Source organism: Triticum aestivum, chromosome 3D (genome assembly GCF_018294505.1).
Source record: "Triticum aestivum cultivar Chinese Spring chromosome 3D, IWGSC CS RefSeq v2.1, whole genome shotgun sequence".
NCBI lineage: Eukaryota > Viridiplantae > Streptophyta > Magnoliopsida > Poales > Poaceae > Triticum > Triticum aestivum.
In genome coordinates, this window is record NC_057802.1 from 73,460,740 (window position 1) to 73,477,764 (window position 17,025).

General features: G+C 42.9%; 2 protein-coding genes across 4 annotated transcripts; both read left to right on the top strand.

The window, feature by feature from the left end:
- Positions 1–2,908: 2,908 nt before the first annotated feature.
- Positions 2,909–6,805, top strand: LOC123077511 (TSL-kinase interacting protein 1). 3 transcript variants are annotated; one of them, XM_044499792.1, is made up of 9 exons: positions 2,914–3,201; positions 3,287–3,436; positions 4,107–4,293; positions 4,465–4,661; positions 4,762–5,000; positions 5,288–5,573; positions 5,658–6,032; positions 6,114–6,203; positions 6,314–6,805. In XM_044499792.1, exons 3-9 carry the CDS (start codon positions 4,182–4,184, stop codon positions 6,440–6,442), a joined length of 1,428 nt encoding a protein of 475 aa, XP_044355727.1. In that variant the 5' UTR covers positions 2,914–3,201; positions 3,287–3,436; positions 4,107–4,181; the 3' UTR covers positions 6,443–6,805. The 3 variants fall into 3 exon arrangements, with proteins under 3 accessions (XP_044355729.1, XP_044355727.1, XP_044355730.1); XM_044499795.1 differs by having other exon boundaries at positions 3,287–3,431; XM_044499794.1 differs by lacking the exon at positions 3,287–3,436 and having other exon boundaries at positions 2,909–3,201.
- A 3,263-nt stretch (positions 6,806–10,068) lies between these two features.
- Positions 10,069–11,197, top strand: LOC123076163 (uncharacterized). The gene is made up of 2 exons (XM_044498553.1): positions 10,069–10,106; positions 10,435–11,197. Exons 1-2 carry the CDS (start codon positions 10,069–10,071, stop codon positions 10,991–10,993), a joined length of 597 nt encoding a protein of 198 aa, XP_044354488.1. The 3' UTR covers positions 10,994–11,197.
- Positions 11,198–17,025: the final 5,828 nt, after the last annotated feature.

Below are 17,025 nucleotides of genomic sequence, written 5' to 3' on the forward strand. Positions count from 1 at the left end.
TTTGAAGTGATTCAGCATCTTGGTGTTCATGTTTAGCATATAAGTTTGAGATAGTTTAAAAAAATCAATAATTAAAACCCTGATTTTTTCCACCATACCACCACACGAGCTAGTGATTACACACACAAACAAATTTCTATTTTCAAAATAAGTTGCAGTCAACGCAGCTTACATTATTCCCTTTTTGTGGAAAATTTCTCAGACCTCAATTGTATAACACTAGAACCACCCTGCCGCCCCTGTAGACCTCAATTAAGAATTTCTCAGACCATTTTTCCGACGAGGTTAGTTCAATCCAGAGGTCCCTATGTAAACATTTGTGTTTTTTTAGGGCGTAAACGTTTGTGTTGTACAAATAAGCATGTGCGTGCTTAAGAAAAACCTGGATCAAAAGCTGGTCCATTTTCACAAAACACCTTGCACTGCATGAGGCCTTGATGTTTTTTCTTTTACGTTTTTTACATCTTTTGTTTTTTATTCTTCTCATCGAAGATGACAAAAGAAGAAAGAAGAGAATGTTACTGCTTACCTTTATCAGCCTTGGAGTACTTTTTTTTTCCTTCAACCAACTTCCATTTTTTTACTTGTATTATTTTGGATTTTTGTCTCTTTCTATAAACAACTAGGTTGCCTATCCTTACTCCGGCCTATTTTTCCGCACGAGACCGTGCGGATAAAAAAAACCTTAGAAGGAACTCACCTACTCCTGTGCCAAATATCAGTGGGGAGGAGAATGGATTGTCTGCCATTTTGGCCGTACATGCATCCCCACCCCACCTCCCTTCGTTTTCTATTCCGACCTACTCTCGCCTTCACTCCAACCACCTTGCCGCCCTGTAACTCAATCTGTGTCCACCCCCCCCCCCCCCAATCTTCGATCCCTACCTAGATGCCGTCCGAGACAACACATTCATAACCCTTGCCGTTGATGGTGTGCACCTTGACGCCAGAGGAGCACCATCACTCATGTGGGGCATGGCCCCTCGGTGAGTTAGAGCAACCCCTCCCCCCCCCCCCCCCCCCCGGCAACACAATGTCAATCATACTCGGTGGTGGGTTGAGCTCCTGTCGTTGCCCCGACCTCCCCATCGTTGATTGACGTTGCCACGATTTATGCCCTAATTGTTTTTAGTGTTAATGAAAACATAATTCATTGGTTTTACCATATGCTTGAGTCCATGAACAAAAGAAGCACAGGTGGTTGGACACCCCCACCCCATTTCAAAAATGGAAAAGAAACGGTTTGTAATATTTTACATTTTATTTGACCAAACTCAAAACAGCGTGCTAGAGTATGATGACCAAGCTCATCACCTTGGGATTGATCATGTTCCTTACAAATACGCGCACAGAGTGACCACCATCAACAATGATGGCGAAGAGAAGAAGTGGTAACGCAGATGGATCAGTAGGGGCATGCGAGGATTAGTTTCTCCAGTTAGAACGCACGGGCATGTTTGCTAGTAGTAAAAATACATCATAAAAGTGCAAACAATGCACGAGCTCCACGCAGAACTTTAAAAGAAAGCATATTTCTACATCACAAAAAATTGAATTTTCCTGTACATAAACAAATACATATATAACATGTTCATGAAAATTTCCAGAACAATATACTTTCATGCGTGGCATAGACAGAAAAAACAAATACGTGCATGAAAGTGGGGCCATTTTTTGTTGTTGTGGGGCTGAGATTTTTTTTTTCAACTTGCATTCAAAATATTTTTGAACAAAATTTTACAAATCCGCCATGAACATGTATAAGCTTTCACATATTTTTTTAAACTTGGAAATATCATTTTGCAATCATTTGAAATAAAGTCCTCCGATGCACCCGTCCACCAAAACTTCGCACTTGTACCGGGACCTCCTATTCAGTGATGGCGAACGAGCCAACGTGCACACCCCCTTCCCCGCGAGCCCTTATGGGCCGGACCATGTCCATGTGGGACGCCATCTGTTTTTTATTTCGTTTTTCTTCCCATTTTTTTACTTATTTATTAAAATATTTCAAGATTTCAAAAAAGTTCGAAATTTCAAAAAAGTGAATTTTAAAAACATTCAGGAAATTATAAAATGTCTGTGTATTTAAAAAATGTTCGCATATTCAAAAAATGTCACAATTTTTAAAAAAAATGGGAAATACAAAATGTTCATGATTTTGAAAAACATTCGCAAACTAAAATAGTTTTCATGAATTATTGACAAAGTTTACCAAAATAAAAAATGTCCGTGAATTATAAAAAAATTCACCGGTTCAAGAAATGATCATGAATTGGAGAAATATTTGTATTTTTAAGAAAATAGTAGTAAAACTTTTTTCATGTACTTAAAAATTTATTCAAGAATTTCGGAATTTTTTGAAAATTGTTCTCCAATACACAAAAATGTTCATGTGTTTTTTTTTCAAGTTCGCAATCTCAAAAATAGTCACGAATTTGGAAAAAAAATTCATGAATTTGAAAGTATTCACGATTTCATATAAATGTTCACAAATTCTAAAAGTATTCATGATTTAAAAAATTCAGTAATTTGAAAATACCTCCACAAAATGAAAAGTAAAAATAGGAAAATTACATCGAGAATGAAAAAAATAAAATGTAAATGAAGAATGAAAGAAAAGGGAAAAGGGAAAATGAACTTGAAAAAAATGAAAAAGCAAATGAAAAAAGGAAAGGAAAGGAAAGGAAAGAATGAACCTAAAAATACCAGAAAAAACGAAAAGTGAAAACAGACAAAAAGAGAAAACTCGGCCCAGGAAGGTTAAACTAAATTCTAGAACCTCTTCAAAGCCGGAAAGAAGCTAGTTGGGCCGGCCCAAAGTACGCGCTCGGTCGCTAACCAGCGACCCTACGCGCTAAATAGGATTGGCCCACCGTAAAATAAAAGACCGAGCGCTTGGACTTGGCCGAGCGCCGGGACAAGAGGCGGCAAAACTTCCCCCGAAACATTTCGCCGTCCCGTCTCCCCTTCTGCTGCTCCTCCTCCCGCCTCCCGCGCGCTCCCCTCCTCGCCCCCGCGAGGCCGAGGGTATCGTCCGGCCGCCCGGAGCCCTGGTCGACTCCGGTGGGCGCCCGCTCTCCGCGCCTGGCTTTCTTCCCCGGCCCCGAGGCCGGCTCGCCGGCGGCGGATCCGTCGCCGGAGCTAGGGTTTCGCGGCATCGGGCGTCGCCGCCGCCGAGATCTAGGGTTTCGAGCTCAGGTACGCCCCCTCCGCCCCCTCGGGTTGCCTGGTGTGGTTGGGTAGGGTATAATTCGTGTGGTTTTGATGTGTTCTGAAATGTCAGGAGCGGAGTAGGATTCGTGGATTAGGTTTTGCGGTTCCGTTCCCGAATCCGTGCTTGATCCGCCGCGCGCCCCTGTATCTTTATTCGAGCCGCGGGCAAAAAAGAGCGTCACTTCGCCATCGCCGCCCTCCAGTGCTGCACCAAGGCAGGGTAAACCTTCTCCCCTTCCACGATTCTGGCTTGATTTCTCTGGTACTACTTAGGTTCGAGCGCAGAAACCCTGGGTTAACTAATGGATGGGGATGATGAGAGGGCGATTTATGCTTTGATAGGTATCCTTAATTCTCCCCTAGTTTCGGCGTGAACGAACTCGTCCTCAATTCTCCCCTGGTTCCAGCGTGAACGAATTCGTCGATCCACCGCCACCTGGGGCTTATGCATATCTTGTTGTTGCATAACTGTGTGATTTGTAGCAATCACAATTAGGGATCACTTGCTTGGTTTATTGACAATAAAATTCTGAACTTTTTGAATGGTGACCTGAATTTATTATTAAACTGGAACATTTCTTTTTGAACCCTAACTGGAACAAATATTAATACCTTTGTTGGTGTAAGTACATAAAACAGTGACTTTTTCGATTTTGCTCGAAAGTTTGTGCTCATTCAGTATATATTCATTATCAAGTGCAATTAAAAAAATCTCGCTAAACCAAATTAAAGCATGCTTATTTCATAGCATTTGAATTTGGTTTGATACTCGCAAATTTTCTGATCTGAAACGTATCTTGCGTTTGGACTTTATCAAATTGAGAAGATTTATTATAAATTAAAGTCTAGAGATAGATTTGATTACCTTTTCCACAATTTATTACCTGCAGGAAAGGTGTAAATTTCCTAGGGCTAGATCAATATTGAACCCGACAGCTACCACTGCTGACGAATATCCCAAAATCATGAAAGCTCCCCAGCAGCACCGTAAACCAACTGATACAGAAGCAAAGGTCAAACATGGTGGTGATAAGTTGCATTGCCTGAAGCCAGGAAAATATACCAACAAATCATCAGGTGATGTTTTAGTGCCCTATTCCTAATTTCTAGTAGTATATTACGTTTCTACTGAACTTCAGATCAGACAAATCAACAATTGAAGCAGAAAAGTAGGTGCTCGTTAGCAGCTACATTTGGACTGTAAGAACCACATGTCCCTGTTAAGTTCTTAACCATATCACTTTTCAGGCAATATAGGGGCAAAGTGCAGAAGAGAAGACGGTCAATTGTTTACCGGCAGTAAGATTGCACTGAAGGGTGGTAGCTTTATGGAAGTACCATTTAGCAATTCGACAAACTTATCTGCTCAACCACCAAATTATTCTAAAAAGATGAAGCTTCAGTTTTTCCCAATAGATGAGGCGATTCAAAAGGTTCTACAGCAGGTGATTATCTCAGTTTTTGCAAGAGACTTTGTATAAGTACTGCATATAATGTTCTTTAAGTTCATGTTTCTTGTCTTATGTTCCACCACTTAATTAACAGGAGAAACACAATCCTTACCTGGAGTTGACCTTGGCTCCTCGAAAGAAGATGTCCTCAATTGTGCAACATCTGAACACAAAATGGGGCCGTTCTAGCTGCGCAAAAGGCGAGCTCATGCTCTTCCCATATGGTGCTAGGCCAGATAGCTTAGTTGGCAGTGAAAAATGGACTGTTAATGATTCTTGCACTGCTGCTGATGTTTATGTTGCTGTTGGCAGCCCTTCAACATTTCGCTTAAGGTTTGATTTCTTACCGAGAAATGGTTATCTTCGTCGTAATAATATATCTATGGAGGATGATTGTGTGCGTGTGTGCATGCGGGTGCGTGTGTGTGTGTCTTTTGTTTAATTCTCTCTACATTAATGTAAGGTACTTTTAGATGATCATGATTTTGTATTTATTAGCATGTCATAAAAGAAATTAGCAATGATGGTTCAGAGTTGGAGTCTCGTCATGTCAAACAGCATGATATGAAAATCAAGCGAGCACAAAAAATTTCAACTAATTATCGTTTTGTTTACTTTAGGTATGGATGGTTTGAGCATAATTTGAAGCAACAGAGCAGCGAAGAATCTTTGGCACCCGTGCACTCTGCAGAAAAGACCATCGGTGACAAACCTTCAGATCATTTTGTGTTTCCAAACAAACCTTCAGATCCTTTTGAGTTTCCAAACAAACCTTTAGATCCTTTTGAGTTTCCAAACAAACCTTCAGATCCTTTTGAGTTTCCAAGCAAACATTCAGATCCTTTTGAGTTTCCAAGTAAATTTACCAGTCCATCCGATGTGTGTAACACAGAACAGACTGTGGTGGTGAGTATGCAATTTCATTTGATTTACAACAATGTTGTCATTTGTACTTGAGACTTAATCCTCTTTGTATGTTTCCAAAATTAGGATAACCAAAGCAAAGTGACGCCTCTCTCATGGATAGACTGCATATCCAATATCAGTTTCGGAGCACTCTTATCACAGGCTGTACCCTCTCAAGACAGTAAACAACCGCCTTTGCAAAATAGCTCGATTCTCCAGCAGATTCCTGCTACGTGCGATTCATTTGATGCTGCTATTGCCTCCTTGATTGCTCACCAGCAAACAAGTAACCAACCGAAGGTCTCAAATCCATCTGTTTGGGATGCAGAAGAAACTTGTCATGCATTTCCCCGGAATCAAACTTCAGCTAGGATGTTCTCTTCAGCTCATGGCAACAGTAGTGCTATTACCTCGTCTATCCTGGGTGCAATTCCTGAGTCTGATACAGATGGCAACCAGGTAGCTGCTATTCCCTTGCTCTTGTAATGTTCTGTCTTCCAAACACAGTATGTGTTGCTTAATAGCCTTTTCTTGCTGCAGCGTTGTTCTACTGAAGGCAGGAAAAAGGAATCAACCCCTCAGATACAAGGCTTGGGCAATAATGATAATGTGAAGCCAGATGTGCCAATGGTATCATTTAGGGCCTCTTAACAAACATTGATATCTTTGAGATGCTTTGTTTTGCTTTCTTGTCCAATTGCTGATTGGATTCTTATATATGCTTACCTGCTCGCTTTCAGCCTGAATCCACCGGTGAGCCAGAGCTCGGGGCATTTGACTCTAGGCTTTTGAGTGGAACCGACAGTTTAGGTCTAAGCGGCTTGCTAGCAAACAGCTTGGATGCATTTCCGAAGTTCACTGTTTCGTAAGGCTCAGAAATTTACATCGAAGACCTGAAGTTATAGATCCTGTAAAGATCACCATTTGGTTTCTTGCTTCAAGAACTGATTACTTTTGGGCTTACTGAAGCTGGTCGTGTAGATAATCTGTTAACGGCCCATCTTAGTCGCATAAACTTATTTCTTACTGATCGCTCGCTACTTGCGCGAATTCTGTATTTTCAAAACTGTCCATAATCTGCTCGGCTGCTTACCATTTTCTATGCATCGTGTATTTCGTCAAATGTTTTACGAACAGACATTCTCTTTGAAACTTTGGACTTGAATATCTGTATGTAAAACCGGAGTGGGCTTACTTGTGAATGGCTTACTGAAATTGACCAATTTTCTTCACCGTTACATTGCTTTGAAGTTGATTGTGCTTGTGCTTTTGTCATGAAAGAAAGAAACAGCTGGTTGAGAAGTTCAGTGGTATGTTGCTAAATGACAATATCAATTTTGTGTCATCACTCTGTCCATGTTTTCTTAGACCTCACATGTTGTCCTTTACTACAAGATACAAGAGGTTGAGAAAAAGGCATATCACGATGGCCTAGAAGCACAAGTTGCAAATGACGCCGTTTCCAGAGACAAAGAGAAGGGGTCTGAAGATTACTATCTTAGCTTCACTCAACTCTTGACGGTAATCTTGTCCAGATGGTTAGTTTACATGTCTAGAATTTTAGACATGATAATTTGGAAAGGAGTTCTAACTTTTTTTTTCTTTCATTTACAGGGAACAGTTCCATATGATCTTTTAACCGGGTTGTAGTGATGCACTTCTATTTCATGCCATTCTATATTGTCCATTCTATAAAGAAGCAAGCAACCTAGGAGCATTTCCGAGTCATAAAGAAGCAAAGCAACTAGGAGCATTTTGCCTTCTTTTCTTTTGGGAGACCGAGGGAGGAGTACGCCAGCGTTGGTAGCGTGTGCGGCTGTACACCTGTGGCCGCCTTCTGTTCCGCGACGTGTGTTCCTCTGTACGCTTGCGAGTTGAGAAGACGGCGTCGCAATCCGGATTCAATACCCGTCGCTACGGCACCAGCCTTTTTCCCCAGCTGGATACGTATACAGTAGCACATATTTATGGATGGCAGTTGCGCATCGTTTTTTTCCTGGGATGGGAGATACTGACGGAGAATGCTTCTTCTGACTGATAAACAAGTCTGAACAGACGCCATTTTCCCCACTTGTGAAGCACGATCTTTTCCTGGGAGAAACTGACGGGGAATTTTTCAAGTCAAACAAGTTTGAAAGGATTTCGCAACTGATCTGATCCTGGTTGCTTTGTTTGACCATCGGACCCCTTTCCCCACCAACTTGCCTGGAGATCCGCAACCGCAACATGCGGCGCTTGCGTCCATGGTCAAATCTGGCGTTCCATCTGAGCAAAACTGATACTCTTGCATACTTATCTCCGTCATTGCTGCTGCTGCCCATCAAAACTCGTTCCATACCCTCGAAAAAACACATGCATGGCTCATCAACAGTTCAAATCCAAATCCCTCGAGAGATTGATCTTCCACACGGTTGTGTGTGTTAGAAGGGAAACATGTAACTGCCGTGTCAACTGCTAAAGTGCCACTCTTAAACCCTGGCGTCGACGTCAGTAGACCTGTCACTACATTATTCTACTTGCATAGTGCTCGTTTCATAAAAAGAAAAGAAAAATAAAATACCAAGTATATGGCTGATGCAACGACAATGACATAATATTGTATCAGTATCAGGGTATAGATTGACTTCCCCAAGTAACGAACAGCTAGCCAAGCTGCCAAACGGTAGGCCTAACCGAAGGCTTAACCTGCCACTTGGCAACCAGACAAAGATTCAATTAGCTTGGACTACTGGAATCCCGTTCCAAACCAGTTAAGACGATAGACATTAAGATACAATACACACGCGTGTACGGAGACGAACTGCCGCCAGATAAACCAGACGTGATTACAGGATGAGGCTGAGTCATGAACTCATGATCAACAAAAAGTACTTTCTGGTACAGTTGGGGCCGCTTCGGCGATCATGATCGATCTCTTGATCCCAAAGTAATGGACACTCCATATGCAATGATGGACATCAAGATCTATAAACCGGCAATGGAGCCTAAGCACGCGCCTAAATGTACTTTATGTTGTGAAACAGAGAAAAGAAATGTTGCCACTACAGTGCCAACACTCAGTTACCCCTAAATAAATAAATAATTTCCTTTCGAACGGTACTAATTTCGCGAGCCCGACAAAAAATTAAATATAACTATGGTCTTGTTCGAAACACAGTAATTTGGTAGCGACAGGAAAAAATGGTAGTGGAGAGGAAAAAAAACCTTGAAAACAATGTAACTTGGGGACATTATCTACCACAACGATCACATGACACCAAGAGCCAAAAGGCATTTTCCCGTTACAAGAAAGCTACATTTGAGCCATCTTGCAATTTGCTCATGTCATGCCATTGCCACCATGAGTGGAGGAGAGCGGCTGGTTTGTTTGCTAGCCAGTTGGTGCCCTCTCCACTTCAAAGGGGTCTTCAAAATGTCAACTTCTATAGCCATGGACCACGATCCCAAATAATTCTCAATTTCTCATGATTGAGACAGCCTAAGATATGTTTATCATCTCATTCCATTTAGTTGCAAATGGCTAAAATAAGCTGGAGATTCATGCCCTCTCTAACCATATGAATTATGACTTTTTCGCTCCACGCATAATGCTTGTAATCATTATGTTTTAGTGCAATGATCTGAGCATAGCTGAAATGGTTAGATTCGTTTTGCTGGAACCAATCCAACAGGTTTCAAATACTAGACTTGACATTGGTGCACATATTTTTCTGGATTTATTTCAGACTTTTCGGCGATGTTTGCTTAGTGGGAGGAAACGCTCACGTCGACTACGACGCGCATGTGGTGATTTCATTCATAGGGTAATTGTATGTGCGCGTATGAGCATATGTGATTGTACCGTGTTAAAAATGTTTTAGTGCAAAAGACATTTTTTGGGGGGGGGGGGGGGGGGGGACATATTTGTTTGTTGGGAAAACATAAACAACTTCAAGTTCAAGTTTGCGAAGGGTTACACAGGCAATTTAATTAGAGATGGTGAGTTCATTACTCTAGACTCTGGCTGTATATATCAAAATCGTATCAAAACATATCTTCTGCATTATGAAAAACAAGCAAATAAAGATCACGTTCTCTTCATTTCCATTATCCGCCAGTTGTATGCATGGTCTTGGGGGTTTAAAATAGTAAAGACACACTTGGCTTACTGACAGCAAGAATTGATTGACATAGCTTATTTTGAGGGTTTAGGGGGGAAGCACAACATGAAAAGTCCAGCTACGATCCTTCACTCCGCCGTTGCAACGAGATATTCTGCAATTGTCGTCGTGTTTATCACTGCTTTTTTTAGAAGACATGTAGGTGGTTGATGAAACATTAATACGAAATATTCTATAATCGACGTTGTGTTTAGCAATGCGTTTTTAGAAGTCACTTAGGTGGTTGATGAAACATAAATATATATGTTGAATCCTATATCCTAATTATATCATAAGCCCCGCGCAAACATGTTTGTCACGAAACAAAAAATTATGTCGACGCTTACCCGACACTGATGTACGATGAGAACATCATGTTTCAAGTTGTTTCCATGTAACATTTTTCATGCGATGGAAATATAGTTTTCATGCAATGCAATTATTTCTGCGTGAGTAATTCGGTTTAATTTTCCAGGGTACTCCAGTCAGCTATGTGCTGTTAGATGATCAATTCCAGCCAGCTACTCTCACTTCATCAGAAAATAAATAGTCCAGTCAGAAATGTGTTGGTGCCATGCTAGCACAATATGAGTACTTATTATTTACACCCCTAAAAAATAGCACTTATTTACTAGCAGTACTCACTTAATTAAGAAGATTCCCATCCTCGGCTGAAGAAGAAAAAGGAGAAGATTTCCATCCTAACCCAAGAAAAAAAAAAGAACACCCACCGGCCACCTCTCTGCCCATCTACATATACGCGACCCACGACGGCGTCTCCCACCTCCCACAACCGCTCCGCTACCTCCTCTTCTTGATTCTCGCCACTGTCCCCCCGCCCTCGCCATGGACGGCGCCGACAGCATGCGGTTCCAGCGGCAGGCCTCCTGCTCCTGCGCCCCCTCCATGTCCCGCGGCTACGTCCGCGGCGGCTTCGACCTCGACGACGACGACTTCGACGACGGGCACTTCGACAAGGCCGGCGCCGCCCTGCACGGGAGGGCGCCGCCCGCCGCCGCGTCGTCGCGCGGGTGCGGCACGAAGCTGAGGGGCCTGTGGCGGAAGATCGTCCGGGAGAAGAAGAGGATACTGCTCTGCTCCACCGGCTGCGTGCCCGTCGGGGGCTCGTCCGCGGCGGCGGCGCGGGAGCCATACGACGCGTACAGCTACGCGCAGAACTTCGACGACGGCGCGGCCTGGGTGGAGCCCGACAACCTCTCGCGCTCCTTCTCCGCGCGCTTCGCCGTCCCCTCCAGGGTCCTGCAGCGGGTCGCCGTGTAGACACAGACACGACCCGCCGCCGGCGGCCGTGGCGGCGGCTGACCGTCGTTTCTTTTGTTTTCCTTCTCTGTTTCTTGTTTTCTCGTCTCTGTCTCAGTTTTGGAGTCGTCAACAACTGTGAAAAAGGAATGTTCTTTGCCCACCTGTAAATGGTAGCCCCTCGATCAATCCCAATATCATGATCAGCATCTGCAGCAATCTTTATCGATTTTGCCCCAAACCTTTATGAATCTTGCAGCAAGATGCAAGCAACTCACTCACATGTCTTGCAATGTTGAATCAGATATACATACTGTGATAATGATTTGCTTAGTTCCAACATCTATCAAGCATGTGAAAACAGTTTTGTTGCAAGAATCTACAGTAATTGCAAATCTCACCAGGAACTGCTCATCACTTTTATGCTCTCTTTACAGATTTTACTCTGAACAATCTCATCCAATTCAAAGTGTGTGCGCAGCAATTAGGTGTAAAGTGCAGATAACCTAGCTTGGTCAAACATGTTTCTTGGTGATTAGGCGAAGCGTCCGCACATGTGAAGTTGATTGGAGTCCTCCATGTTCCTCATTTTTCAATGCACCAGACGCTTGCAAAATTGACCACCAAAAGGATTTCACAAAGACGTGACAGCGAAATATCTGACCTTCTACAGAAAATTCACACACAACAACGACAATCTGGTGAAGCAAATTTCATTCCATTGACAAATTAATGGAACAAACTCGGTACATTTTTTTGCGAGAATTAGGACGGAGGATGGGGTTGGCATCACACGCCATTGTTGCCGACCTCATCTCTCTTTCGAAACGGAGAGTTCACAGTTAATCTGGATCTTTAAACGAAGAGGCAATCTTGTTGCCCATCTCCATCAAAGAAAAGGGCTGTTCTTTTCGTAGGTTCATCACTTTGGCACCGTGATATTTTTTGTCTGTTTGCAAGTGGATTATCGTGTACTACTTTCTCTGTAAACAAATATAAAATGTTTTAGAGACCTGTGTTAAGTCTCTAAAACGAACCTAAAATTCCTGAATCTAACAAATGGTTCTACAGCTGCATTTGGTACTGCGGCGGATCATGAATTCATCATAATCCAGTTCCGTTTGTTCCAAAGTTTTTTTTTCCTGTTTTAGCTGCTGCTTGCTCTTCCATTTTTGTCTACTTTTGTGACTAACTTTCTACACCAATTTTTTTACAAAAACACACACACTAAAAAATCATTCGACAATTCCCGCTAAAAAAGAAGAAGAAATCATTCGACAACAACCGCAAACTGAGCCTAATTGAAGCAAATAAATACTCTATATGACAATTGCACATGGAGATGATCCAGGTTTTAACTCCTAATAACGTTCATGAGGCCTACTGTCAGGTACACTGGATCTCCTCTGCGATCCATGCTCTGCTCTGGATCTCTCCAACAAAGATAATGCAACGACCGTGTACACTGAACAAGGAGCAACGGATGCGTGTACTTGGGTCATGATCCATTGCACACCAGGATATATACCACATTCTCCAGCATCGATCGACCTCATATACTAATACATTTCAGATACCAAGCCAGCTACAGTCCTCGAGTAAAATTCGTCTGTCGAGTGCCATGTACGATGCATCTGCAAGTACCCACCTTTGCTTGATGTGGAAGATCGTGCCGAGAAGACAATGTAAGCTCTGCAGGTTGCATACGTTGAACTGTTTTTAGCGTGAATTTTACTATGAGGTGTCGGGGTACATGCATGCATCTTATATAAAAAAAAAGTTGCGAAGAGGGTTACCCAATACTGTTCGGCTAGGCGAGTTTAGCGCCTGTTCGGCAGCTCTCCACGGAGCGGAGCGCGCGGAGCGGCGTTTTATCAGCTCCGCAAATTAAAACTGAATTGCCACTCCGCTCCGGCGCGGAGCCGTGGAGCGGAGGGAATCCGAACGCGCCCTTAGACTTGGTTGTGATTGGGCACGTTTGAGAGTTTGACCCTTCACTTAGTTTCAACACCAAACATCTCTGGTCTTTGCCATGTCAAAATATTATGACCAGTGACATGGCGGTCGTTGTAGTTTTTTTCTTTCTCCGACAACCCAGTGGCCACAAAGGAGATTTTGTATATGAATATAAAGAGAAAATTAAAATAAATATGCCAGAAAGATAACTGTTGGTGTAATAATTTGCCTTCTTATGTTTTGGAGATTGTTGTCAAAAACAGTAAGGGAATGATGTGTTTGCTAGTGCACAAATAGTAACAGGTCCCTGAAGTCATGAGGAGTTTGGTACAAACTCCGAAGATAATCTCCTGCGTGGCAGCGAGGATTATCACTGAAGATTATGCTGTCGAGAGTGACCCCAATAATATGTTGACGCAAAGCAATTGGTTGGGTGTCTATCCGAAGGAATTGACTGCAGTCGAGAAGTTGAAGAAGAAATGAAGACGTACCATTTATTTCGTTCTTCTTCTTTCTCTTTATTGAGTCATAGGACCACCGCACTATTAAGAGGGATATAGTGTTTGAAACTTTGATTCTCTGATGCTAAAACCAATCCTATGTGAGTTGAGAGAAAAATCTCTTTGTATTTCGTGCAAATACTTGGCCAGCAAGATACTGTGTTTTTCGCCGCGAGAGATTTGTCTCTGACCGGAGAGTTAGCACTACTTATCTTACATTCTTAAGAAGTTGGTCCCAATTTTCTCAACATGTAAAGTGTCCATCTCAACGTCCTCACTAAGGCCACACATTTAAGTCTCTCCCACTAAGTCATGCAAAGTCTGCCACATAAGAAAACTTACAAATTACAATTATTTTTTGCATTAGTCTATGCATGTAACGCTGCCATATCATACATGCATGTAAGTCATCCTTCAATTTTTTGTTCAAAATGATATTTTTAACAGTAATTCATAAGTTTTATTAATTGTCAAGCTTATATTTTCTTTTCATTAGATTTAGTTATTTTTAGCAACTATTTACGCATTTTTTAACAAAGTTACCGTAGCAACGCGCGGGGTATGATCTAGTACCTCAAGTAATGTTACTGTTGCTCCCAAAATCCGACTGTTGAGGACGTGTCGGTTGGCCATTGGCCGAAACGCGTGTCCAAAATGGTCGTTTCTCATCAGGGAAGGCTGCAGCTATAAATAGCCACCCCGCACCGGCTTTGTCCGGTGGCTACTCCGTTTGATTCCGAGAAGTTTGTGTGAGCAACCCTCTCTCCTAAGTGATTTGTGTTTAAAATCCACCGAGAGAAAAACCCCAGAGCCGAAAAATTAGATAGTGGTTTAGCATCACTCGAATCTAAGTCCAGTACGCTCCACCTGTTACTCTTGAGAGCTGCGAACTCTCTAGATGGTTAGGTGTTAATTTCTTCAGAGACCAAGAGTGATTGTGATTCTCGAAGAAGAAGTCTGTAGAGGTTCGGAGATCACCTCGAGTTCACAAAAAAAAATAGATTTTTGAGCTTTCATAATTTTTAGTTAGTTTCTTGAAGTTCAAGATTCTTTTTCATATACTTCTAATTTCCCCCTTAGCTTTTTTTTCATTTTTTTCGTTCTTGGTGAAATTCTAGTGGTGTTTGCCTTCTTCTTCTTTTGGTATTAGAATTTCTTCTTGTTTGTCACTTTGTTTTAAGATAACTAGTGTTTCCCAAAAATAAATAAATTATTTTATGGTTATTTTTATTTATTTGGTGGTTGAACTCAATGGTACTGATTGTGGCACTCAATGATGCTATTTGTTGAACTCCAAAAAGTGAAAAGTTGAACCCAAGTGTAAATTATGCATGTGATGCTAGCTCATTATTGAACCAAAGAACACGAAAGGCATACTTGGCAATGGAAGAACCAATAAAAAACAATGCAACCATTCTAGGACAAACTGTTGGAAATATGCCCTAGAGGCAATAATAAATTGGTTATTATTATATTTCCTTGTTCATGATAATCGTTTATTATCCATGCTAGAATTGTATTGATAGGAAACTCAGATACATGTGTGGATACATAGACAACACCATGTCCCTAGTAAGCCTCTAGTTGACTAGCTCGTTGATCAATAGATGGTTACGGTTTCCTGACCATGGACATTGGATGTCGTTGATAACGGGATCACATCATTAGGAGAATGATGTGATGGACAAGACCCAATCCTAAGCCTAGCACAAGATCGTGTAGTTCGTTTGCTAAGAGCTTTTCTAATGTCAAGTATCATTTCCTTAGACCATGAGATTGTGCAACTCCCGGATACCGTAGGAATGCTTTGGGTGTACCAAACGTCACAACGTAACTGGGTGGCTATAAAGGTGCACTACAGGTATCTCCGAAAGTGTCTGTTGGGTTGGCACGAATCGAGACTGGGATTTGTCACTCCGTGTAAACGGAGAGGTATCTCTGGGCCCACTCGGTAGGACATCATCATAATGTGCACAATGTGACCAAGGAGTTGATCACGGGATGATGTGTTACGGAACGAGTAAAGAGACTTGCCGGTAACGAGATTGAACAAGGTATCGGTATACCGACGATCGAATCTCGGGCAAGTAACATACCGATTGACAAAGGGAATTGTATACGGGATTGATTGAATCCCCGACATCGTGGTTCATCTGATGAGATCATCGTGGAACATGTGGGAGCCAACATGGGTATCCAGATCCCGCTGTTGGTTATTGGCCGGAGAACGTCTCGGTCATGTCTGCATGGTTCCCGAACCCGTAGGGTCTACACACTTAAGGTTCGATGACGCTAGGGTTATAGGGAATAGATATACGTGGTTACCGAATGTTGTTCGGAGTCCCGGATGAGATCCTGGACGTCACGAGTGTTGGGTAACGTAGTAATTTCAAAAAAATTCCTACGCACACGCAAGATCATGGTGATGCATAGCAACGAGAGGGGAGAGTGTTGTCCACGTACCCTCGTAGACCGACAGCGGAAGCGTTATCACAACGCGGTTGATGTAGTCGTACGTCTTCACGATCCGACCGATCAAGTACCGAACGTACGGCACCTCCGAGTTCTACACACGTTCAGCTCGATGACGTACCTCGAACTCCGATCTAGCCGAGTGTTGAGGGAGAGTTTCGTCAGCACGACGGCGTGGTGACGATGATGATGTTCCACCGACGCAGGGCTTCGCCTAAGCTCCGCAACGATATTATCGAGGTGTAATATGATGGAGGGGGGCACTGCACACGGCTAAAATAACGTTTATCAACTTGTGTGTCCATGGGGTGCCCCCCTGCCCCCGTATATAAAGAAGCAAGGGGGAGAGGGCCGGCCAAGGGGAGGTGGCGCGCCCAAGGGGGGAGTCCTACTCCCACCGGGAGTAGGACTCCTCCTTTCCTTGTGGGAGTAGGAGAAGGGAAGGGGGAAGGAGAAAGAAGGAAGGGGGCGCGCCCCCCTCCCTAGTCCAATTCGGACTAGCCCATGGGGAGGGTGCGGCCACCCTTTGGGGTCTTTCTCTCCTTTCCCATATGGCCCATTAAGGCCCAATACGAATTCCCGTAACTCTCCGGTACTCCGAAAAATACCCGAATCACTCGGAACCTTTCCGATGTCCGAATATAGTCGTCCAATATATCGATCTTTATGTCTCGACCATTTCGAGCCTCCTCGTCATGTCCCCGATCTCATCCGGGACTCCAAACTCCTTCGGTACATCAAAACTCAATAAAACTGTCATCGTAACGTTAAGCGTGCGGACCCTACGGGTTTGAGAACTATGTAGACATGACCGAGACACCTCTCCGGTCAATAACCAATAGTGGGACCTGGATGCCCATATTGGCTCCCACATATTCTACGAAGATCTTTATCGGTCAGACCGCATAACAACATACGTTGTTCCCTTTGTCATCGGTATGTTACTTGCCCGAGATTCGATCGTCGGTATCTCGATACCTAGTTCAATCTCGTTACCGGCAAGTCTCTTTACTCGTTCCGTAATACATCATCCCGCAACTAACTCATTAGTCACAATGCTTGCAAGGCTTATAGTGATGTGCATTACTGAGTGGGCCCAGAGATACCTCTCCGACAATCGGAGTG

What these genes read in the sequence shown, in the direction of transcription:
- LOC123077511 (XM_044499794.1), top strand. Translation starts at nt 4,182, where the DNA reads ATGAAAGCTCCCCAGCAGCACCGTAAACCAACTGATACAGAAGCAAAG. An exon ending in CTGATACAGATGGCAACCAG is followed by an intron (nt 6,033 to 6,113) that starts GTAGCTGCTATT and finishes TTCTTGCTGCAG; the next exon opens with CGTTGTTCTACTGAAGGCAG. An exon ending in TGAAGCCAGATGTGCCAATG is followed by an intron (nt 6,204 to 6,313) that starts GTATCATTTAGG and finishes GCTCGCTTTCAG; the next exon opens with CCTGAATCCACCGGTGAGCC.
- LOC123076163 (XM_044498553.1), top strand. Translation starts at nt 10,069, where the DNA reads ATGTACGATGAGAACATCATGTTTCAAGTTGTTTCCAT. An exon ending in ATGTTTCAAGTTGTTTCCAT is followed by an intron (nt 10,107 to 10,434) that starts GTAACATTTTTC and finishes GAAAAAAAAAAG; the next exon opens with AACACCCACCGGCCACCTCT.